The sequence below is a fragment of the Rhagoletis pomonella genome, unplaced genomic scaffold, assembly GCF_013731165.1.
Source record: "Rhagoletis pomonella isolate Grant_MI unplaced genomic scaffold, Rhpom_1.0 Rhpom_scaffold_02349, whole genome shotgun sequence".
NCBI lineage: Eukaryota > Metazoa > Arthropoda > Insecta > Diptera > Tephritidae > Rhagoletis > Rhagoletis pomonella.
Genome location: NW_023460903.1, coordinates 1 through 25,657, shown reverse-complemented (window position 1 = coordinate 25,657; position 25,657 = coordinate 1). Strand labels below are relative to the sequence as shown.

General features: G+C 35.9%; 1 protein-coding gene across 1 annotated transcript; it reads right to left on the bottom strand.

The window, feature by feature from the left end:
• Positions 1 to 4,419: 4,419 nt before the first annotated feature.
• On the bottom strand, positions 4,420 to 22,260 carry LOC118753319 (probable cytochrome P450 313a4; the record flags this gene model as incomplete). The annotated part of the gene is given in 4 exon segments (XM_036488192.1): positions 4,420 to 4,548; positions 4,550 to 4,870; positions 21,871 to 22,038; positions 22,146 to 22,260. Coding segments are annotated over 4 exon segments (718 nt in total), but the record flags the coding sequence as incomplete, so codon positions are not given.
• Positions 22,261 to 25,657: the final 3,397 nt, after the last annotated feature.

The window sequence follows — 25,657 nt, the reverse complement described above, 5'->3', positions numbered from 1 at the left end:
TACTTCAGATGGGCTCTCCTTATCCTTAAATGGGATAGATGGTCACATGAGTCATGATTAATCAGTCCCTTTCTGTCAGAATTTTTAAATTTTTTACAGATTTTCTGGCTAATTTATAAAAATGGAATCTTCAATAGAATGTGTTTTTTGTAATGATAAAAGAAGAGACAATAAAGTGGTTTCTTTTACTGTAAATACTTCACAAAAGTGCCGGGAAGTGTTGGATATTCGCAAGCGGTTTCATTTAAAATATAACGGTGTCGTTATTTATTTTTATGGTTATTTATTTTAATGGTTAAATTAAAAAAGAGTAAAGTTGTATTTAATTGGGTATAAATTGAGTTATTTGAACTTGGGAGGCTAATGTGTCATTCTAGGATCTGGAATGTGTGATACCATTGGAATTTAGTAATAAATACAAGAGTTACGAAGAAAATTGATTTTGGCCATTTTTTGGACTCGCCAGGGACGAAAGTTTTTATGAGCGTAAAATCCTCTCGAAATAAGCTTTCAACCTAGGAGCAAACATATTTTCGCGACCAAGTGTAATTATATATTTAAATTTTTAAATATGCAGAAGCCCCATTTTATTATTTTCATTTCAGCAACACTATGTTAAGACAGCAAATGAACGAAATACGTTTTCCCCGACGCACAGTGTATCATTTCCATATTCTAGGAAAGATTAGTTACATTATTTTATGTCGCCAAATTTCAAAACAACGCCAAGAATGTTTTTAAAAATGCCTGATAAAGACGAAACAATAACAACTAAAAAATTTAAATCAAACTGTATGGCGGGACGGGGTTTATTTGGAAAATTACCGAGCGCAATAATATTTAAGCTTGCATATTTGAAACTGAATCTCAATATTTAATTTGTCAGTGTTATGTGATTTATGCAACAATTGCTAAAATATCATTTTGGTCTTATTTTTTTAAGTATGATATTTTTAATGAATATACATTTTTGGGATTTTAGTAAACTAGGACTCAGTATTTCATGTTAAAGTAAAACGATGTTGAGTTAAATTTATTTTTAGCAAAATATTATTTTTATTAGACCCGAAAACTCGTTATCCGCCACTATTCGATAAAATTTGTATCTCAGTTTATTTGCCACTCCTCTTAGACTTTAAACAATACAATTTCAGCTGCTGGAAAGTGCAGGTTTTGATGAAATTTTGTTTTTTTTCCTACTGGGAATTTAATTTTCTTCGAGTAATTCATTTGCATTTTATCTCGACCGAGACAAATTCTTGTATTTTTGCTTTAAAAGAGAAAGCCTGATTCATTACCGTTCCAATGGTATCCCATTTTTGTAAATAGAGCAAGAAATATTGAACTTATAACGGAATTTTGTTGACCCAACTTGACTTTTTTATCGATATTTTCCACGCCTATAATTAAAAAAATATATACTTATTTTTAAGTCCATTTCTGTCAGCTTATAATTCCTTGTTATAGGGAAATTCTAAATATCAATTATAGGCATTTTAGCCTTTGTAGTTAGTTAAATATTTCAGTTTTTGCATTTTTAAAAATTGCAGTTATATAATAGGGTGGCGTGACAGTAACTATAAATTACCAATTTTTTTGTAAAAAGCTTCGCCTATCTTGTAACGTACCTTGTGCAAAATTTCATTAATCTATCTTCAATAGTTTTCTAGTTACAGAAATAAAAGCAGCTAGATGGGTAAAATCTTACACTGTGCGACGCGCCCGCACGTTACGTTACGTTTTTTTACAATTTTCATATGATGTGACCATCAGAAGGGGCTGGCTGTAGATATTTCATCTATTTATAATATTAACAATGTCCTGTGAAAAGGACAGCCCATCTGAAGTATGTTGACTTAAAGGTGCAACAATGCACTTTCAACATGGGCTGGCAATACTTTAAGAACATCAGATTGGGCTGGGTGTAGACATTTCATCTATTTATAATATTAATAATGTCCTGTGAAAAGGACAGCCCATCTGAAGTATGTTGACTTATAGATGCAACAATGCACTTTGAACATGGGCTGTTTGTACTTTAAGACCATCAGAATTGGCAGGCAACCTTGAATTCATTTTATATGCACTGTAAATAAAATTCTATCAAAATTTCAAGTCATCTGAAGTATGATGACTTATAGGTGCAACAATGCAGTTTCAACATGGGCTGGCAGTACTTTAAGACCATCAGAGGGGGCTGGCTGTAGACATTTCATCTATTTATAATATTAATAATGTCCTGTGATAAGGACAGCCCATCAGAAGTATGTTGAGTTATGGTTGCAGCAATGCACCTTCAACATGGGCTGGCAGTACTCTACGACCATCAGAATTGGCTGGCAACCTTGAATTCATTTTCTATACATTCTTTCTAAATGTCAAGTCATCTGAAGTATGTTGAGTAACGGTTTTTATTGACATCTTTAGTCACTGAAAACGCATAATCAAGACCGCTGTTCAGCAGCCAGCCCCCGGATCTCGATTTACATATATATTAACAAGCTAAGCTCACAAAAAATTTCAATCGATCTGAAGTATGATGAGTTTTTTGGTCATGAGCTCTTGGTCTAACACATTTATGTTCAAAGTGTAAAATGTACCTACATAAACTTTCCCATGAATACCATCAAATCTTGAAGGGAATCTATGTATGCATGTACTATGAAAATATATGAGCAAATTAAAATCGATGCAGTTTACTGTCGAACAGTACAGTTTTTGGATAGATTTCGTACTGAAGGAACAATTTCATTTCCCAACACTGTGCGACATGCGGGCGCCACCATAAACAAGTGTGAGCTAAAAGTGAGAGTGTGCCTTCGCATGCTGTCGCTTTCTCGTCGTACATGTTTTGTTGCTATAAACGACGAAAACCAATAAATTCACTAAAATCATTCGACTGAACTATTAGTGCTTCTTAGTGCTGCGACTCATTTCGGTATAATAAATTTGTTTAATGGCTCAATGAGAGAACTGAGCACTACATCAATTCATGTCAACAGAGAACTTAGTCATTGTACATACTCTCGCTTTGTGTCCCGTACGTAAAATAGTGTTAGTGCATATGTGTGAATATTTTTCAATGAATAATATCCACTAACACAATTTCTTGTGTTATTCAACCAATTACTTAAAATCATGAATAATTGCAGTTCCCTGATACATATGTCTAAGGAATCCTTCATCAAAGTGATTTGCTGTAATAGTTTGGTTAATTAATAATTATTATATTACCTCAGTGTATTTGAAAAATACTATTTTTAAAAATATATTGTTTTTTAAAGACCTTAAAAGAAAGATATTTTAATTTTGTGGCACTTTAAACTTTTTTTCGGCCATTTGAAGGCCATTAGGCACATTTTGAAATTTTTAAATTCCATCCCTGTTACTTAGTCATTTCTTATAGGAAATATCGATATCATGACGTTGTTCGCTAATACCGGTGGAGTTATTTTCGTTTAACTACTGGGGAGTTGTTACTTATATCGTATTTTTTCAGTCCAATCTTCTAAATCTTTAGTAAAATCTGATAATTTGAAAGCTTTCCCTGAAGAATGACTGCAACTAATCCGGAATAATTACCTTCCAAGACATATTATTGCTAAATTACTAAACACAAAACACACTGAAAACTATACAATTTTGAGTTGTGTCGTTATTGCAGAGGACTATCAGTGAGAACACATTAAAAAATATTGAAATGACAAGTCCACGAGATTGAGAAAATTTCTCACGTATGCTTTTTGATTTTCACATCTGTACCTCCTTATATTTTTCACTTTTTTTTTGCCAAATTTCAATTTTTCCTTTTAAAAAGTAAAAAAATTACAGTGCAAAGTAAAATGCGACGATAAATTAAATACGAAATGCGCAAATGCTCGCCAAAAACGCCACACACATTGCGAGTGACGTAAAACTTTCACAAGAATTTAAATTTAAAAATTTGCCCATACACATGAATGGACGGCTTTACGAAAAATTCCAACATAAGCATTGCACATATAGCCATTTCAATGAGGTTGTAATTCTATTTTTCAATCTCGTTTCTGAGTATCTGAAAAGGTGGTTACCTCAACTACACGCACTCATTTTTTCCATTATGACCTTCTACCAGCAAACTCGTTATCAAAAAATACATAACAAATTTAAACTAATATTTACAAATCGACAGCTGACCGGAAGAACGCCCTACTTCAGAATTTGTTTGAAGAACTCCCTATTTTAGAGTTTTATTGAAAAACACCCTTCCTCAATTGAAAATATTTTGAAAATATGTTTGAATCGGCAGCTGAGATAGGGCATTTTTAAACCGAATTCTGAAATAGGGCGTTCTTGAAAAGTTGTCTGAGATAGGGAGTTTTCGAACTGGCTGCTAAGATAGGGCGCTCTTCCACTCAGCAGTCGAAATACAACTACAATTTATTTAGAGGGGTTTCAACACTTACCTATACAATTTCTTGCGCCCTTCGAGAACGGCATGTATACATACGGATTCCGTTTAGCAATATTTTCAGGCGTGAAGTTATTAGGATTGAAAAGATGAGCCTGTTGCCCCCCACCAGGTTTTAGAGCGATGCAAGCTAAAAATAGGCACTATCACTTGCATATTCGGTGATAAATCTATCTCCGACGTTAATCTGGCTTTGCGTATTGCTTGCCGTCCGATAATTGGTATGGACGGCATAAGGCGTAATGTTTCGGCCACTACCATGTCCAGGTAAGGCGCCTGTTTCAGGTGATCATATGTAACTTCAATGTTCTTTTGAGGAAATAGCGCATAGGTTTCACGAAAAAGATTTTCCTGTACATCCGGATGCATAGCTAACATAACCAAAACCGAATATATGGCCGTGGCCACTGTTTCAAATGACTGAAATTAAAAATATGTGTACTTTATTAGTATTTTTAAATAAAACTAACTAAAATTGTTGAAACTAGGTAATATGTATGTGGTGTGTTTATACGTTTTAAAAAATTATCCGCCATTTTGAATTTAGCCATATTGAGCCGCGAATCTGTACCCTGTAGAAAAAAATTATCAATTGATAAAAAATAACCTACTTGTAGTTAGCTTTTTTGCGGGATTTCTATAAAATATATAACCTGTAGTTAGCTACAAAAAGTTAACTTGAAACAAGTGGACAAGTACTGCAGGAGTAAAGCTCGAGATTGTTTTCTTTAAACGCGTTTCTATTTAAATATCATGCACTTCGCAAATACTTTTTCGAATTGAGGACAAATAAAAGGAAGATCGAAATTTCATATTATCATTTGGAAGTTATGTCTGACGAAGTTCGAATATGGAACCACCTACAGTAGAATATGGTAACAAATATGAAATGTAATAAAATAAATAAAAATAAAAAAATAAAAAATATATTTTGTTTTTCCTATTGATATTTTATGTCCAAAAATAGTTAGTTACAAGTTAGTTACACCAAATGCAGAGGTAACCACCCTTGACTACATCTAATGCAGAGGTAAACCACCCTTGACTATTTCGCGGCCATTGCCATACAAGTATAGTTAGCTTTCGTCGAAAAAAAAATACAGATAATAAGTGAGTTGTTGCTTCTTCCTAATCAACTTGAAGTTAGCTTATAGTTAGATACATTTCGTGCAGGGTAACTTCATCAGCGTTTTTCCATTTTAGTTTTTGTAAGTCATTTTTAATGCTTTCTTCTGCGACTGGTTTGAACAATTTGTCATTATAGCGAGCTAAATAGGTGGATATGGAAAATAAATTATTACTTTCCAGCAATGAAAATTTTGAACAAAATTCTGTTTTCAAAGTAGTGGCTGTCAGCCGAATCGGATCAGAATACAGTTATTTTTTAAAAAAGCAGCCCGTTACCTAATTCTTATCTTATCAAAGGTCAGACCTATAGTTTTTTAATTATTTGAGCATCGGTTCTCTTTATAGTCAGACGTTGATCATTTCTGCTGGAAATCCCTATTGAAGGAGCTTACTCTTTGACTTTAAATAGCAAAGAAGGGACAGTTTTACCACATAAAATTTTAGCCAAGGATCCAATGTATATCCCTACGAATAAAAGGTTGCCCGACGAGTAAACAAAATTACTGTTCTTTAAATTTTTGCTAAAAATAAATTCCCCAAAGAGCCCCATTTGAAATTATTGAAAGGAATATATAACTTCAAAGGCAAATCATGAAAATTTAAGTTAAGAATTACAGTGCACACTTTCTTATTTTGTGTCTAGTAGTTTATTTTAAGATTGGTCCAAAAGAATCATAATACACAGAGAAACCAATGCAGGTATTTAAAGAAGAGAAAACAAAAAATATTGTTAAAACGACTATGTTCTCTTTGACGTACGATCCCGGGATTTTCGGCATGGCGTTGTCACAATCCCGGGATTAGTCCCGGGAGTAGATATTCATTACTTTTTAACAACTTGAATCGAAAAAATTGCTTATATATTGTTTGAGAAGCTCTCCTACTATGAAATAAATAATAAATAAATGGATTTGAAACCATGGTGCAATAATTACAGGTATTCTCTTCCCAGAGAGCGCATATTCCGATCTGACTTATTTAAAATATATCATTGTTGCCCACACTAAAACGTTTACTGCTGGAAATATCCCTTTTTCCACAGCCCATATACCATATATTTATGTTCACGTATTTTTTTAACAACCATCGTACAGAGAACTTATTCAATTTGCAAAAGCCGGAAAAAAATTTGCTTGTCAGTCTCCGACTAGCCCTCTTGCGATACGGTTGTGCTACGCTTGTTGATTGCAATTTCTTTTTCGCCCTATTCGTTCGTGTGCAGTGTACACGCGATTATTATTTATTACTTTGTGACAATTAAGACAAGTTACTTAGCTCTTGTGTGTGATCTAATTGACAATGGCCCCAGGGGCTTTCAATTTTGGGGATAATAGATATGCTCTATTATCACCCAGCCCCCGTTCTAAACGGAAAAAGACATCAAATTTGTGCGAAGAATTCCCCGAACTCCCCGTGACTAAAAAGGATGATCCTAAATTTATAGTTATAAAACCAGCTGATGAAAACAAATCTTTTTCCAACTACTCGATATTTGCAATTCACAAATCATTACTCGCCTTATGTAAGGATATCAATTCAATAAGCCTGCAGTCAGATGGTGGTCTGATACTTCTCGTCAAAAACCGACAATCAGCCAAAAAGTTCATTGACGCTCGATCTCTCCCTGGCCTTTGCGAAATCACGACCAAATATCACGACAACCTAAACAGCGTTAAAGGCACGGTTTATGCTCCATTTTTGAACAACGTCCCTGAAAGGGAGATCATCGAAGAACTCAAAAACTACAATGTTACGAATATCTACAAATTTCAACGTACTACAAACGGAGTTTCTAAACCCACAGGAGTTGTCCTAATCTCATTCGACAGCTATTTTCTTCCAGAGAAAATTGATATAGCTTGGATAACTACGCAAGTGCGCCCGTTTTACCCGAATCCCATGCGATGCAAGATGTGCCAAAAATTAGGGCATATGCAAAAATTCTGTAAAAATCTTCCAGCCTGCTCTACATGCAACCTACCACCCCACATCCCCGACCCATGCATCAGGTCATTTTGCGCTAACTGTGCAGGTGAACATGCTGCTTCATCAAATATATTCCCAAAATATTTGCAAGCAAAAGAAGTACTAAAAATAAAGACTGAAACAAAATGTACAATGAAAGAAGCAAACAAAATATACAAATCCCGGAATCCCATCTTACCAAACTCCCAAACCTTCGTCTCAGCCCTAAAACCTAACAATGAAATTGAAACAAACTCTGCACATACAAACAACATATCTGCACCAAAGCCAAAACAATCTACCAACAACACTACTCTTCTCAGCGAATCCCCTAAAACCGGTTTCGTCGAGAAGAAAGTCTTAAAGCAAATAAAACTCACAGCATCCAGTCAACTAGCAATGAGCCGCAATCATCTGACCTACAAGACCTCTCTACAGCAGTAGCAATAACATATCCAATGAACCACGACAACTATTCCCTTCCTCCTCAAATCACAATACTTTCAATAACACTACTGAAACAAATTCGAGTAAACAAACACCAGACACAATGGAATTCGAAATAACTCACCAGCGAGCAAAAGACGAAAACTACAAAACGCACTCACCACATCCCATCAACAATAACGTCTTATCATCTGCAACAACAACAGCATTAAAAGAATACATCAAATCCAAAACAGCCCCCAACAAAACCACTCAAATCTAAATCATCTGTTTATATACATACAACACACACTAACAATAACATTCAACGCTCTCTAACATTAATTTTGCACCTACATACGTAATTATATTTATATATATATATATATTTATACACAGATTATCTAACCTTTATATATACCTATACTTACATTTACATTTATATTCTCGTTTACATCTACATCTACATTTACATTTATTCTTAACTTGCACCTATTTCATAAAACCCGGTTTATATTTAAACAAACATACAACATGGCCTTCACAATCATTCAGTGGAACATCAAAGGCTATCTCAATAACTACAATGAACTTGATTTACTAATCAGAGATACCCATCCTAATGTAATATGCCTTCAGGAAACTCATATCCCGTATAATACTAAGAATATTATTATCCCAAAAGCCTATGTGGGGTATTTTCACAACTGTGTTAATAACAAAAACGCCAAACAGGGCGTCGCAATCTTTATCAAACGTAACATTCCCCACCGAATAGTATTTCTATCATCGACCATCCAATCAATATCCATTGAAATAAAGCTTACATTTCAAATTACTATCATTAACACGTAAATACATCCCACCATCCCAAACTTTCTGTGAGGCAGATATCTGCTCTCTACTCTCCCGTTCAGTAAGTCCACCCTTCCTACTAGGAGATTTTAATGCTTGGAGCCCTCTGTGGGGCTCTGAAAAGTCCAACAAACGAGGTACCATAGTTGAAAATGTAATTTTCGCTGAAAACTAATTATTTTGAATGACGGCTCTCCCACTCATTTTTCAACCCACAACACATTCATAAACATTGATTTAACGCTGGCATCTGCACAGTTAAGCCCCAAATGTAGCTGGAGAACGCTAAGTAGTCTGTACGGTAGTGATCATTTTCCCTTACTTTCGGTCATTCAAACCAAGCTAAATCCTTGTCATCTCACCAAGTCCCCGAATTTTAATACCGACGCTGCCAACTGGGATATGTATCAAACCACTTGTGAAAAAAACTTTAAAAACTGGAACACCTCCAATGTTCATCAACTTGCGGCCAACATCACAAAAGCAATCAGGTCCGCGGCCAATGTGGCCATTCCACAAAGCAAAACAACTCCTTTAAAAATCTACGCGGCATGGTGGAATAAAAATCTTAGTACCCTAAGAGCAGAAAAACAAAAGCTGTGGCATATTTACAAATCATCTCCCTCAGTCCCCAATTTAATTGCCTACAAAAAGGCCAATGCAATTTTTAAAAAAAGTGTCAAGGCAGCGAAAGCAGAATCTATCGGAAAATTTACTGAAGACATCAACCCCTCTTACTCACCCAAAAAAATCTGGTCGAAAATCAAAGCCCTTACCGGAATCCCTCCTACTCCCATTAAAGTTATCCAGCTTTCCAATCAGCTATTTTCCTCACCCTTAGAAATAGCCAACATTTTCGGCGAAACCTGGTCGAATTACGCTCATGACTCCAACTTCCATACAGCGTACATCAATAGAAAAAGCACAATACTCTCCCAGTCTTACAACCCATCCAAAGTGGCAACTGATGCACCATACTTAGAAAAGGAATTCAGCTATATAGAGCTGGAACATGCCCTCCAACATTCTAAAGGGAAAACCCCTGGCAAAGATCGTATATCCTATCCCATGCTGCGACATCTCCCAAACCGGTGCAAAAATATTTTATTAGTCTTATACAACAAAATCCTTGAAAGCGGCACATATCCCCACACCTGGCTTTCCGCCACCCTCCTTCCGATCCCAAAACCTAACCAAGCTATAGATAATATTAACAGTTACCGGCCGATCTCCCTGTTGTCCTGTTTAAGTAAAATCCTCGAGAAAATGCTCACAAAACGCTTAATGTGGTTCTTAACCAAAAACCACTTGATAAGCCACAACCAAGTTGCATTCAAAAATAATCACAGCACCCTTGATGCTTTACTTCTTCTCCAGCATTTTATCTGTGATGCTATATCAACAAAAAACCATGTATCCGTGCTATCTACGGACTTCGAAAAAGCTTTTGAGCGCGTAGGGGCCCACGTAGTTCTAGAACAACTCGCTTTATGGGAAATAGGCAGCAGAATGTACAACTTAATTAAGTCATTTCTCTCCATACGTAGTTTCCAAGCCAAAGTCAATGGCACCTACTCGGAAACTTTTCCACTTGCCAATGGTATCCCCCAAGGCTCCCCCCTCTCGGTCGTCCTACTCATAACAGCCTTTCAAAAACTCAACGTAATGATCTCCAAATACCGCGGCCTACATCTTAATGTCTACGCTGACGATGCAGTATTTTATACTAAAGAGAAAGACACAAAGAAAGTACAAGACGTATTTTCCAACTTACTTGAAGACATACGTTCTTGGGGTATTTCTTCTGGAGCTATCCTATCCGTCAACAAATGCAAAATACTCCATATATGCCGTAAACATCACTGTTCTCCGATACAAGTAAACACAGCCAATAACAATATAGAAAATGTAAGTACATTAAAGCTGTTAGGTATAATCTTTGACAACAAATACACATTCAAATACCAATGCACTGAACTCAGAAAAAAACTAATCCCACGTTTGAACATAATAAAGTACTTGTCGTCTCCGCATCCACACTAACACGCTTGTCAACCTGACACAATCTCTAGTTCTATCCAAAATTGACTACGGACTCCAAATATACGGTAGGTTCGCCAAGTCCCATCCAGCTCTCCTCAACAAACCATACCATACATCAGTGCGGTGCACCATTAAAGGCTTTCCTACTTCCCCCACAAAATGTGTGCTAGCCGAGGCCGGTCTTCCATTAATTATTGATAGATGCCAAGAAACCACATACAAACTTATCCCCAAATTAATGAATACGACCAACAAACTCCTGTTTGACACTTTTCGTAGCGCTTCCCGAAATAAACGCAGACACTCAATCGTATCCACCTTACGCCATTGCATCGCCTACTGTAAAGACTTGGGGATAAAAATACCATCTAGTTGTAAAAAAGTGAGTCGACACACCTTGAATATTATCACCCTCATCCTTAAATATACAATTGCATAATTTTCCTAAAAGCACCACATGCAAAACCACATTCACTCAACTTTTCAACCAGATAATAAACAGTGAAGACCTATTTGACTGGTGCCCGATTTTTACTGACGGATCCAAATCCGAACACAATACCGATTTCGCCGTTGTGAAAGAAAACGGAGACCTTATATATGGCGGATCTCTGCCTCTATATGCCTCCATCTATACTGCGGAAGCCGTCGCAATACTGAAGGCAATCGATTACGCAGTAATCAAAAAAGGGAAGTTTGCAGTTTTTTCGGACAGTATAAAAAATATATACAACGACAACCAAATTGCTAGTCAAATCCGAGACCAGCTAATTAAGCGCGCTGATAAAATAAAAATCGTCTGGATTCCCAGTCACGTAGGTATCAAAGGCAATGAACACGCAGATTTAGCAGCCAAAAATATGTATCTTACCCCCACCATATCATTTGACTCTCCTTCCAGAAAGGACCTCGTTAAATACATTCAAAGCCATATATACACTCTAAAACTTAATTCATGGTCCCAATTCAATCATCCATACATGCAATATAATCCCCAGTGCAAGAAATCTCTTTTCCCTTCCTCAGCTTCCAGATTACTAACAAGTGTTTTCACGCGTCTCAGGATAGGCCATACCAAACTAACCCATCAACATCTCCTCCTTGGCGACCCTTCTCCTGTATGTCCGCTTTGCGGGGACCATCTCAATGTAACACACATCCTAGACTCATGTTCCCCATTATCCTCAAAACGCACCTCCAATTTTGGTACCACCTTACCATCCTCACTATTAAAAGATATAAATGTAAGTAATATAACTACGCTATTTAACTTTTTAAAAGAAATAGATTTACACAAATCTTTGTAAAACTAGCTTTACTACCTACAATCCTCAACACGATGTTCATATTAATTAATTACAATAGCACCGTAGGCCTCAGCAGCTAGTGTGCAATTAATGTTAGTGCAATATTTTATATTTCTCTAATAAATAATAATAATAATAATAATTTGCTTGTAAATAAATTCCAAATTTGTAGGGCTCCATTAATTTAAACATTTTAAAAAATAAAAATAAAAAGTCAAATTCTTTTAAACTGCATAAAAGAACGGGCTTACACAGTGATTACGTAAAGTACTCAGTTTTGTGACATAGCTACTTAGCATTAATAAGCAATGTAATTAGTCATATTTATGTAAAACTAAAAAGAATTTAATTAACAATCACAAGTAATTTTATGGTTTCGTAAATTCAAAACGTAAGGTACATGGTTTTCCATCCGCTATGCATTATCGTAACACTGTTTCTAGCGACAGCCAAGTCATTGCCAACATGTTTGCGCACTTCTTTAGGTCCAAGTATTCTGTAGACTTCCCTATAAGTGGAGGCTATCCGTATGAGTTTTGTGCAATCAACTCTGCTTATATTCCAGTAATATCTTCCGATGAAGTTTTACAGTTTTACAGTTTAAAAACCTTAAAAGCGTCATTTAGGCCTGGACCTGATCATATTTCGACCTGTTTTCTTAAAAACTGCGCTGAGAACACCTGCGAGCCTTTAACAACTCTGTTCAACTTGTCACTAAAACATGACGTTTTTCCGTCAGCCTGGAAAGAAACTTTAATAATACCACTTCACAAATACGGCAGCAGCGCTTCAATAGAAAACTATAGAGGCATAGCGAAGCTCTCCGCTATCCCAAATTATACGAATCAATTATTGTTTATCAGCTGACATGTTCTATACCTTATTTAATTTCACAATCTCAACACCAGTTTTCTAAAGGAAGATCTGTTATCACTAATTTATTGGAGTTTACAACTCACGTCTCAGACAGTTTTAGAGAAAATGCTCATACCGACGTAATATATACCGATATCAGTAAAGCTTTTGGCAAAGTACGTCACTCGTTCTCTTCTTCTTCTTTTTTGGCGCTGTAACCGCCTAAGCGATTTTGGCCGAGTTCAGCAAAGCACGCCAGTCGTTTCTCCTCTGCGCCAACTGACGCCAATTGGAAACGAAAAGTGAAGCCGAGTCCTTCTCCACCTGATCTTTCCATCGCAGTGGGGGCCTCCCTATTCCTCTGCTACCACCAGCGGATTCCGAGTTGAATACTTTCAGAGCTGGAGCGTCGGTGTCCATTCGAACGACATGACCAAGCCAGCGGAGCCGCTGTATTTTAATTCGCTGCACTATGTCCATATCGTTGTAAAGCTCATACAGCTCATCGTTCCATCGTCTGCGGTACTCGCCGTCGCCAACGCGTAAAGGCACGTAAATCTTCCGCAAAATCGTTCTCTCAAACACTCCATGCTTCTGCGCCATATACCAGCGCAGGCATGATGAATGACTTATAGAGCGTGGTTTTCGTACGTCGAGGAGGACTTTACTCCTGAATTGCCTACTCAGTCCAAAGTAGCACTTGTTGGCAAGAGTGATTCTACGTTGGATTTCAATGCTGACATTATTATCGGTGTTAATGCTGGTTCCCAAGTAAACGAAATTCTCTACGTTCTCGAAATTGTAACTGTCAACAGTGACGTGCGTGCCAAGGCGCGAATGTGCTGACTGTTTGTTTGATGACAGGAGATACTTCGTCTTGTCCTCGTTTACCACCAGACCCATTCGCTGTGCTTCCCTATCCAGCTTGGAAAAGGCTGAACAGACTTCGCAGTTTTTGGTACCGATGATGTCGATGTCATCGGCATAAGCCAGCAATTACACGTCACTCGTTACTCATCCGTAAACTCGACCTAATCGGCTTCCAGCCCAGTCTTCTTCAGTGGACCTCTTCTTACCTCTCTGATAGCACACGAATAGTTATTTTTAATAATTGTTCTTCCAACATCATTCAAGTTTCTTCAGGAGTTCCTCAGGAAAGCCACCTTGGTCCGATTCTGTTCCTGATATTCATTAATTATATTTCTTCTATAATAAAATGTACAAAAAATTGAATGTATGCCGATTTCTAAAACATTGTCCTCTATCGAAGAAAGGTTTGTTACAAGCGGATCTAAGCAACGTGGTTAGTTGGTGTAATGCAAACTATATGTCACACTCTTAAAAATGTAAGATTATATGTTTCTTTTTAAGGTTGTTCATTCAGAAAGGATTCAATCAATTCAAAAACAAATCTTGCTTTTTGCATTGCGTGATTTTAACTGGGATTCTGACTACAATCTCACTCTTATACAAGTCGTCGAAAGCTCATAAATTTGCCTACACTCGCAAGTCGTAGAAAAATGCTAGGTGTAATATTTTTTGTAAAATTAACGATGGGCTTGATTAATAGCCCGGCCCGTCTGGCTGGGATAAATTTTAATGTTCCCTATCGAGTGTCAAGACACTTTCGACCTCTGTTTTTGTGAAGCCATGCAATCTCTCATTCCAGCACGTTTGGCATATCGGACTCGATTTTTACTATATAGAAAACTATCATTTCCAATCTGAAATAAATTGAATCAATCAATTGAAATACTATTTTCAGCATATCCAATCAGCTGATGAATTTGATTCCGTAGCTGAATAGTTTTAGATCTCGACACTTAACAAACTCCTGTTTCCACGACTCGGCACCAAACAACAAAAAAAAGTTCCGTACGTCATGCGGACTGCGCCCCTCGTGTCGGTTGGCCGGGAAAGGAGGGTACAAACCGTTGGGATTAATTAATTAATTTCGCATACAGATGCGAAATACAGCGAGCGACATTTTACCTTTTCAAAAAATTAAGTCAATAAAAATTTGGAAATAAAGTAAATAATGTTATTTCCTCATTCAAATGGAAATAGCGTCAACAATGCTTAAGTATGTCGATTCAAAGAAAAAAGTATTGTTCTAGTATAGTGAGCGAGATATGAATGTTGTTACAATAAGCATTGCCCCGAAAGTGTTGTTTCCATAGATGAAAGAGGTCATTGCCAAATCATCAGTGTGCTATTAATCAACACACAATGAAGGGCCCCAGCAATTGGTTGACAATTTAAAATTAATATAATAAAAATATGTACTATGCGAAAAACTAAACGCAAAAAAAAAGCTGGAATACGAGAAATATTTGAAGAAAGAATGTAGAAATGATCCAGAACTTGCAAAACAAGTTACACTTCCACAAAAATAAAGCAAAGACTATTAAATTGAAGAAACAGTGTGTTGCCGCCATGTCCAGTAACACCGAAGGAACACAGAAAGAATTGCGTTTTTAAATAAGCATATCTGAAAGAATTCGGAATATCGAAGGTGGAAAAGACCTTTCTATAGGAAACAATTGAGTAGTCCACTTGCAAACAGCGTTATGTGATTTTATAATAGTGTAAAAAATGACTACGACAACAAGTAATATTTAAATTGAATCTTTTTTATTATTACCTGAGAATTTTGATAAATAAGAGCCTTTTAAAATTATAACGTAAGATAACATTAACTGTCTATACGACCTAAAGCACTTTTCTAAGTTCATCAGAAGATGGATACTTTTGAAAGTTTATAAATAAGTATGGTAGCGACTTTTGGAAGAAGAGTTGACATTTTATGCTATAAAAAAATTTTTTACTGTGCTGTTAGTGGACAGGAAACTACTTTAAATACTAGTACGTAATCCACCAAAAACTAAAAATCGAAAAAATTTTACATAGCCCACTTTGCAAGTGGGATACTCAAGTATAGAAAAGGAATTTTCTTACACTGTATTCATGTCGCCGCCAACAATGTGTGACATCATTTAAAACAGCTAAGGAGAATGACGATACTATTTATTAGACGGCACTTTCAAGTCACTGTGCCAAAATGCGGGTATAAACAATTATTGATTATTTAATATCGGAACCGAGATCATGTAAGCTGAAAAAATCTTCCAATAACTTACAAATATAAAAAGTAAAATATCGAGGGCTTAATAAATTCAATAATACCCTCTATCTGCAATTTTATCAAAAACTACTTTGTGATTTTAGAACCGCGCGGCACGGTAGGTACGACTTGGTTTGGCGCACGGACACGGGCCGCCGCTAAGCTGCTCAAATTTAATGTTTGAAATAGCAAAAATGTCAATGGATTTTATTTCGCTTTTGAAAAGGTAATAATATGTCAATTGACTTTATATCGCTCCAGTATGCGAAATAGTGTCAATTGACCAATATAGTGATCAAAAAAATAATCAGTAAAACTGCCGTTTTCACATTCGAAAATGCATAATTTTCCCAGCGGCGATGTCCTAGGAAAATTGTGTTCAATTTTGCATTACCAGTAATGCAGGAATGAATGCGATTTAAAATGAAATTTTGCGACTTTTTGAATGCATTAGAATGCTGACTACATATCAAACAGTAATAAAATTTAGAACTCATAAGCAATAAATTACATTACCTATCACCAGGGAACAGATTTTTAGGACCTAAAAACCTTTAAAAAAAAGCAAAATAAAATAACGAAATAGGCAGGAAAAGGCACTAGAAATAGCAAAGAAGGCACTAAACGTTGAAAATTATTGAAATCGGACTTAAGTTACGGCCGCTTTTCATATAACGGTAAATTTCAGAAATGCTTGAAACTTCAATATTTCGAAACTTAAGGACGCTAACTTACTCAAAATTGATACTAAAAACAATCCCTTGAAAAGAACGAACATTATTTGGAATTTTGGTAAATGGGCGTGGTATTGCCCACATATGACTATATAAGTTTATCTCATTATGTCTAACCGAACGTTCTATCGAACATGTTTAAAATAGGCGTACAACCACCCCGGCTCACCATGTAGCGGTAGTTTTCGGAAAGGTGGAAAACATATACTTATTTAATACTTGCGCCGGGTATTTGATGTTCGGCTAATGAACAAGTTTTCGAGATATTTTCAGATGTACATGGCGTATAAGTACTTTTCATACAAAAAAATTTTGCGCATTTGCATATGACCTTTAATTACTTGTTTATTTATCCATCACATTTCTTCATTATAAACTTGATTTGTTTGTATCAGAACAGGCTAAAGCTTTGAATGTACTAAATGTGCGCTCGACGTGATATAAGTGGCGCCCAATTTAATTATGGAAGGTTTGAAACTTTTATATTATCAGGATTAAGGGCTTTTCCCTCGCTATAATCACTTTTTTAAAGGTACAATAGACTAAAAATGGCAAATATCTTAAAAAAGCAAAACAAAAGGCAATATCAAATGAGTATATGGCCTAAATCGCCGAAAACGAAACCAAGGGTAAAATTTTTTTTCTGAGGTTTCGCAGATTTTTGATTATATCTTGGTCATACATATTCTAAGGTATCGGACAACATAAATATAAACACGAATCTCCTTCTCTCAAACATGAAAATTCACTAAATCCTGAGACACCTTTAAAATATTAAAAATTAAAAAAGAACAACACGAAACTAAAAGGTAGTTTATATTTAATGACGGAAATTTTTCATATAATACTTGCTGCTCTTAGCTGGGCTAATGTTTTCTTTAAGTTAATAAAACAAATATTTGACAATAAATGCAGCTTTCGATATGAAAATGAGTTCGACAGGTTTTTTTTAATGTAATGTAATAGTCCAAAACACCAAAAAGTTTTTGGCGTGGAATCCACCAGGTTAAAAGAATGAAAGATCGTAGTTTTCTTCGAGCAATTTTGGCCTACTTTCATAATTTAAAAAAAAAATCTACTGTACTGTCCCTTATACCTTTGTTTTAAAGGGAAAAATATTTGTAACGTAACAGTCTTTTTAATACTTTAATTTTCAAGTAAGAAATTTTTTATTTTAGCTAATTTTCCAAGCTAAATTGTAAGCCATAAGACGTCTAGCTGTTATACAATTAAAATCATAAAGCTAATCAAGGCTCAAACAAATAAAAATTACATAGAAAAGTTAAAACAAACGCGAAAATTCGATGGCTTTAAAAAGAAACGGGCCGCCGCCCAAAGAAAGCGGCGCAAGGAATTAAGAAATGAAGAAAATAAATTGCCAATCGAAGAATTTAAAAGACGTGTTAAAACCCGCCGCTCAGTTATTCGAGAAAATGTAAGGAAGCACCGAGAAAAAATTAAATCTAAACCGGTTCTGAATCACACTGATGTCAATGAACCGATAAATGGTCACGAAATTGGTGCCGCTGAGGTTGAAAAAGGCTATAAATCCACCCAAGCACTAGGTAAAGCAGTGAAAAAAGCTATGAATGCACTTCCCGCTTCTAGGGCACGCAAAAACGCAGTCTTAACAAAGATTATAAGCGACATGAAAGATTAAGACCGACATGACCCTTTAAATATTAGGTGAATAGGCGGAAAAGTTGCTGGTTTAGGGTTGAAGAAGAAATTAGAAGATTTTACGAAAGGGATGACATCTCCAAAATTTCTCCAAAAACAAAAGATGTTAAACAATACGACAACTTAGAAACTGGGGAAAAAGTACTTCTTCCGACGAGGTACATGCTCCTGACTATCAAAGAAGTCTTTGCAATATTTGATGAAGAACAAGAAACCACAGGGAAAGGTATAGGAATCTTAACAACAAGTTGTGGAATGTTGGCCCATAATTATTTATATTTTCCTTAGATGGCTGTGGCCTTACATTGTTTGCTGAAAATCGCCCAGAACATATAAGATTAAATAAGGATCTCCCCCATTGCATGTGCATGTGTTCTTATCACTCCAATTTTATTGAGGCTGTCGCAGCTCTTCATAAATATGCTCCATCAATGCCAACATATAATCAAGGTTTTGTTAAGAAATTTTTGTGTGAGGATACCAACACAGATTGTTGGTTTTCAAGATGTGGCAAATGTGATGGTATATCTTCTGAATCACTGAAGAAACAACTTAGTGACATTAAACTAAATATTCCCGTTAAATGGATGGTCTGGCGAAAAAGTGGCAGTTCTAAATGAATCGAGAAACGCGAAGAATCTGGAACACTGAAAGGCTTGCTTGTTCACATAACTTCGTTATCGCCCCAATTTTTCCGCCATAGTTATGTTAAGCGAGAGCAGTCGGATATTTATTACAAGTACGATCGCCCAAGGGCTTCTAACGAACAATTAAACGAAGGATTGCTCCAAATTGATTTCGCTGAAAATTTCGTATGTGAATGGCAAGATGAAGTTCAAAACGCACACTGGAATCAGAAGCAACTATCTTTGTTCACAACTGCTTTCTATTATACAGATTCCAATCGAAGGTTTTCATATCCGACGATTTGGCACATACAAAAGGAAACAATACATATTGCTAACAGGACTACCAAAATCAGTAAAAATATTGAAAATTTGGAGTGACGGACCTTCATCGCAATTCAAAAATAAGTATATTGCTGCAGTTATTCCTTTATTAGAAAACGAGTTCGGATTAAAAATATATTGTAATTATTTTGCCACTTCCCATGGAAAGAGTTGTGTAGACGGAATTGGCGTAACTACCAAACACATCGTGAAGAAACATGTTTTGTCTCGAAAATGTATCGTAAGCTGCGCTTCGGAGTTTGTTTTAGCATTTAATCGGACAGAATACGTATATCGTACATGTAACGTAACAGTCTATTTCTGTAACGTAATAGTCCGACTATTTTTTGTTTACATTGACCTCAAATTTTATTTTATCACTCCAATTAAAACTTAGTTCTTTAGCTCCATCCTTAAGCTAAGAAGCTGTATTTCAGCCATTGAAAACACTCAACTAGGAGAGCAGACTTTTACGATAATATACGATCCCTTTAAAATCTACTTCCAAAATGTGTAATGCAACAGTCAGGTCTTAAACCGTTCACTAGTCCTGAACAACGTGAGCTACAATAATTGTGTGTACATGAAAAATATCGCTACATGTTCATAGTTTAAGGTGTAAGAAGAAAAATAATCGGATAATTATTTTCTACTGAGTTTCAGTGGTATTTCTAAAGCTGTGTGAGCCAAAATGTAATGTAACAGTCCGCGTTTTGGGCCATATGTGGAATCAGGAAAAGCTAAATCGTGGATATTCTTAACCGAATATACTCTATATCTTTAGCAGGAAAAAAGGCACGTTCTATAAAAATACGTTCCCAGCTTATCACGCATGTAATGCATTATTACTCTTACCACTGAGTCTTGTTACCTGTCACCAGTTGACGTAACTACCCTGCAGTACGGGGGAGCGACTACAGGACAGATGAATCGGTATCTACCCTGTAAACTCCTTAGATTTTCGATCGCCTACTTGGCTTGTATTTCAGCGATTACGTTTAAAAGGCAATATCCTAGGCAGTAGTCACCATCGCATCGATCTAGTATGGAGTCGGCTGCCAAAAATACTTCCAGTAGAGATATCGATGTGAATCTTTGGTTTCAGCTTTAGAAAATTATAATAAGTAATTAATCATAGAATGGCCACACTTAAGTGGCTCCAAACCCTCTTACGCCCCCCCTCTTCCACCCTGCCTAATGAAACAAAAAAGTTGGAAAAAATTAAAATGCTTTTTTTAAAGGGGGACCTACATTGCATGCTTCTCTGTATAGCCGGAGAACTACGTTTTTATGCATTGCTATGTATGTAGGTGCTGTCATAAATATCCGTTTATTGAAATTTTATGTCAAACGCACGCATAGGTCCGCCTTATTTCAGGAAAAGTTTTTCACAAGATGCAAAATAATACTTATAAAATAATGAAAAATTTAATTGAAAATTGATTTCCAAGTTACTCAGAAAATCGAAAACGAATTTCTAAAAAATGGCTACCTCTTGCTAGGTAATTTTTGCTGCCCAGTTAAAAAGGGATCATAGCTCAGGAGCAAACGATTAAGCAAATTCCTTTTTGGTGATGGAAACGATAAATTTAAATTTCTTTGTTTTTGGTTTCAGGAGCTTCTTCAAAGAGCTCTCCAATCGATATCTACTACAGCATGTTCAATAACATCAGGAGCGTGGATTACAATTTTGTGAACTGGTGGGGAAAAGCATAGCATGAATAGTACGTTGTCAATTCCTCAGCAGTATCTGGCTCGAATTTCGTGACCCTGAAGACAAGACTTGCTGTATGTTACACAGTTTTCCATACAATTTTTATCAATGTCTGTTATTTCGGCAGATACGTGCGCGTTAGCTAGGTCTGCTATTCGTCATCGCTTAGTTTGTTTTGAACACTCTGCGAGACTTACTTAGAACATCATCGATCTTTCGAATTTGAATATTTGTGCAGTCTTTTAATTTTGCACGATTGCATTTTTTACACATCTCGGAAAATTTTTAAAAATTATAATCAAGACATTCAGGGCTGTCAACTATCCTTAGCTGCATCGGCTCTCTCTTCACTACCAGGAGTATGGACGCCTCTTTCGTAGGTTTTTGCAATTCTGCTTGCGACTGTTTCGACTCTGCAATACCATGCGCACTACAACGGGTTAATAGAGCAGCTACCGAAATAGAAGTCAGTGCAGTAGCGGTCCAAAAGTAGCGATTGACTCCAGCAGTACTGAGATTAGACTCTTTTTTCAGTGTATGTGTGCATGTATGTACATACATGTACATATTTTTGTATAATCATGTGTATACCTAAATTAGTAATCTTTTATTGGAATGTTAGATCATATTATAAATTACCGCGCCAATCAAGCCAATAGATTCGATGATAACATCTTCTTTTTTCAAATGCCCTCGACAGTAATAATTCAAGGCCGTGTCTAAAAATGAGTTCATCGCTTCTTCGCCTTTCGCCCAAGGTTCACTGCTACTGGAACTAATATTGTTGTTTGCATTCTTTTCTATTAGCTAAGGAAATGATAATTGATTAAATATATTTTTACATACATATGTACGTAGTATAATAAATAAATTAAAATATGAATGAATACACAGTAATATTTGCTTGAAAATACCTTGTTCATAAAATTTCGTAGATGACGCAATGCCTTATAATAACTGGGTGTGCGCGCTAAGAAACCAAGGCCCATTGTTGAGCACGCTGCATCATTGGCAATCCTCTCCATCATGCTAAAGGTAAAATAAAATTAAAATTACAGCTAGTTTCATTAAATTAAAAAATAATTTTATAAGTTAATTCCACTGAAAAAAATATATAAATTAATACTGAGAGACTGACCGCAAGGAATGCAGAGCTTTATTTGCGCTCTGAGAAAAAGGATTAGTTTCGACAACTAAAGATATTTAGTTCCCGAAATTCGACAATATTTGGGAACTGTTACCAAGGATTGGGAACTATTACCATGGTTTGGTAATTATAACTAAATATGTATATAAAACTTCTAATATCCATCTAGGTTGTACCAAATCGTTAATTTAGTTGAAGGGTTGGTAAATACTAATAAATATTTTTTTGAAGCATATTTCTACAAATTCCATTCAACTTAACGTATGGCTCATAAAAGGATGTCATTAAGCTCTGCTAATATGGATAAGCTTTCTTTCAACACATGGTTAGTCATAGTTACCAAATCTTAGTTGAGGAAACCACGATTTGGTTTGAGAGCGGAACATATTCATGCTTGTGAGCCACCCCTAAAGAATGCTGACCGCTCTCTGAGCACATGTGTGTTTCACATACGAAGCAATGCACATAGTCCCACTTATTGAATCGTTTGAATGTTCTAGTACCCTGGAAAAATCGTTGGACCATGTAGTCTATTTGAATGTTCTAGTACCCTGCAAAAATCGTTGGACCATGTAGTCTATTTGTGGTATATTGGATTACTTACAAAAGTGTTCCTCTGTCATGCTGTAGCGGACCAACTCGTGTCTCTGCGCCAGCTTATTGTTTGTTACCCGATCACTGCTCGGCAGTGGCGGATACACGGGGGGTTTTTGGGGTTGAACCCCCCTCAAATCAGAGAATAATATTTCATTAATATAGGTCTAGAAAAAAAGCTCTTTACAAGAAAGTATGCGTAATAAAGTTTCAAACACGAATTTTTAAAATCATATATTCAATTTTTCGCTTTATTTATAAAACATTTTGATAATTTTAATCACATTGGGCCGTATGAATAAAAACTAAGCAATTGCTTTTTCTTAAAATTTCATACCTTTTACTTCAATTTTGTTTGAATAAATTGAGTAAAAGATCTGAAATTTTAAGAAAAAGCAATTGCTTATTTTTATTCATACGGTCCATTCAATTTTTTTTTTACTTATAAATCAATGAAATGAAGAATTTTCAAATTTTTCGTGGTTTTTTAAAAAATTCTTCTAGAACTTGTTTAACTGAAAAATTTATATCTTTGTGAATATTCATAGATGCTAGACTGTTGAGCCTTTCTTGACACGTTGTATTTCTCAAGTAGGTTTTAATTCTTTTCAGGCATGAAAAGCTTCGTTCAGGTGTGGCTATTGAAACGGACAAAACTGCCAATATACGTAAGATCTTAAAAACATTCCCAAAAGACGATGTATTAGCTACTTGTAATGCTTCGACAGCATTTCGAAAATGTTCGTGTGAAATTCGTTTTTTCCACATTTTTACCTCCAGAAGAAAGTTTTGTTTCGAGCAGTCGATTACTTTTTCATAGAAAGCAAACAATTCTTCAGTTTTTTTTCGTTAAAATCGTACTTTGGAGACAAAACACTAAAATTAAATAAAACTTATTTATGGTTTAGGAACCGGCTTTTCAAATGAGCAATATATGTATCAAGGAACGCAATGTAAAAAGCAATGCGATAGTATGCCTCGGCGTCTCCGGTTTTCACACTAAAGCGATTCTTTTGGCGACTGCTGTATCGCGATACTTTGATTTCTGTACCTAGGTTGGTGCATACTTCTTCCAATACCATGTCCCCAAAAAAAAGTTAACCATCTCAAATCGAACTTAACCACATCACAACTATTGCTGTCCACACTGCGGTTTGAGGTTTATAAAACACTACAAATGTAAAGAACAGTGTTCGGATCTCCCAAAAACGATTCAGGACTAAATTGCTGCAAAAATCGGAGCAAAAACAAATTTTTCGTACTAGATTGAATTAATTGTTTGACTAAAATATTTTCTATTCATGCAAAATAAGTACCCGAGGCAATGTCAGGATATGTTACATATTTCGGTAATTTTTAGCATTTCCTATATAGTAGAACGTATCTAACACTTAATTTTAAAAAAAGCAAACCTTTTCTACTTTATATAAATTTCATCCTACATATATTTTTTAACAACTTAAGTAAAGTTCTGCATCCGCCAATTTGTACAGCCATACATCAAAAAATAACGAAGTTACTTTATTGACGCATTGCTATGAAAGAGTTACTTTTTAACAGTGAGATTTGGCTAACTTTCAATTTTTTTACTGAAACCGGTGGTGAACACTCCAAAAACGGCCCCAAGAGGGGCATAACATGAATGAAAAAAACGGAATAGATTTGAAGTCAAGCGGAGTAGAGGACTTGATTTCAAGTATTTTTAAAAACCGGGGTAAATCTAATCTAATCCCAAACAATAGTAGGGATCGAATTCTTTACATTTTAACGCTATTGACCCACAGATGGCGGGAAAACACAGGTTTGTATCAGACTTTCCACGTGGTTTCGAGTTGGTTGGCTTTTAACCATCTCAGTGAAATGGTTAAGTGCTGTCATTTTTATATGGCGAAACTACGCTAAATCAAGTGGGTTATCGGGATAACCAACTCAATACCCATAACTACGTGGTTAGCTCCGGTGGGGACATGGTATAAGTGTTCGAAAAGCAAATGAAAGTTTTTTCTGCATTTTGTCGCATTTCTTCAAAATCCTTTAAAGCGTCGTCGGCTAAGCTCATTGCTTCTGCAAGATCTTCATCAGGTACTTGTAATTGCCGGCTAGCAAAGCAACAACAATTTATAAAAAAGCAAATGCTTGGCTGTTGTCGCTGTGCTAACAGTTTTTCAAACCCTGATAATTTCTATAGATATTCGTACGGTACAAATAATTTTTACGGTATTTTCCCCGTGACAAATAAAAAGTTTTTGACAATTGGAAGAAATACAACTTCGAAAGTCTTTTTTAAACGATTTTTCATTGAGCCGTTGCCGAGAAACTTATGGATACATATACATATATACAAAAATTGCTCGTTTAAGGTAATAAGAATAAGGAGCAAAATTTTCCGCAAATCCCCCCCCCCCCCTCCCCCCATCAGAAAATTCTGGATCCGCCGCTGCTGCTCGTGTTTTAACGAAATGTGATTGAAGCATTTGAACGCACATTTGCATGTCTGGCTGTAGCTGAACGTGTAGAGATGCTCGCTGTTACCCTGCAAAAATCGTTGGACCATGTACTCTATTTGTGGTATATTGGAGTACTTACAAAAGTGTTCCTCTGTCATGCTGTAGCGGACCAACTCGTGTCTCCCCTGCAAAAATCGTTGGACCATGTACTCTATTTGTGGTATATTGGAGTACTTAC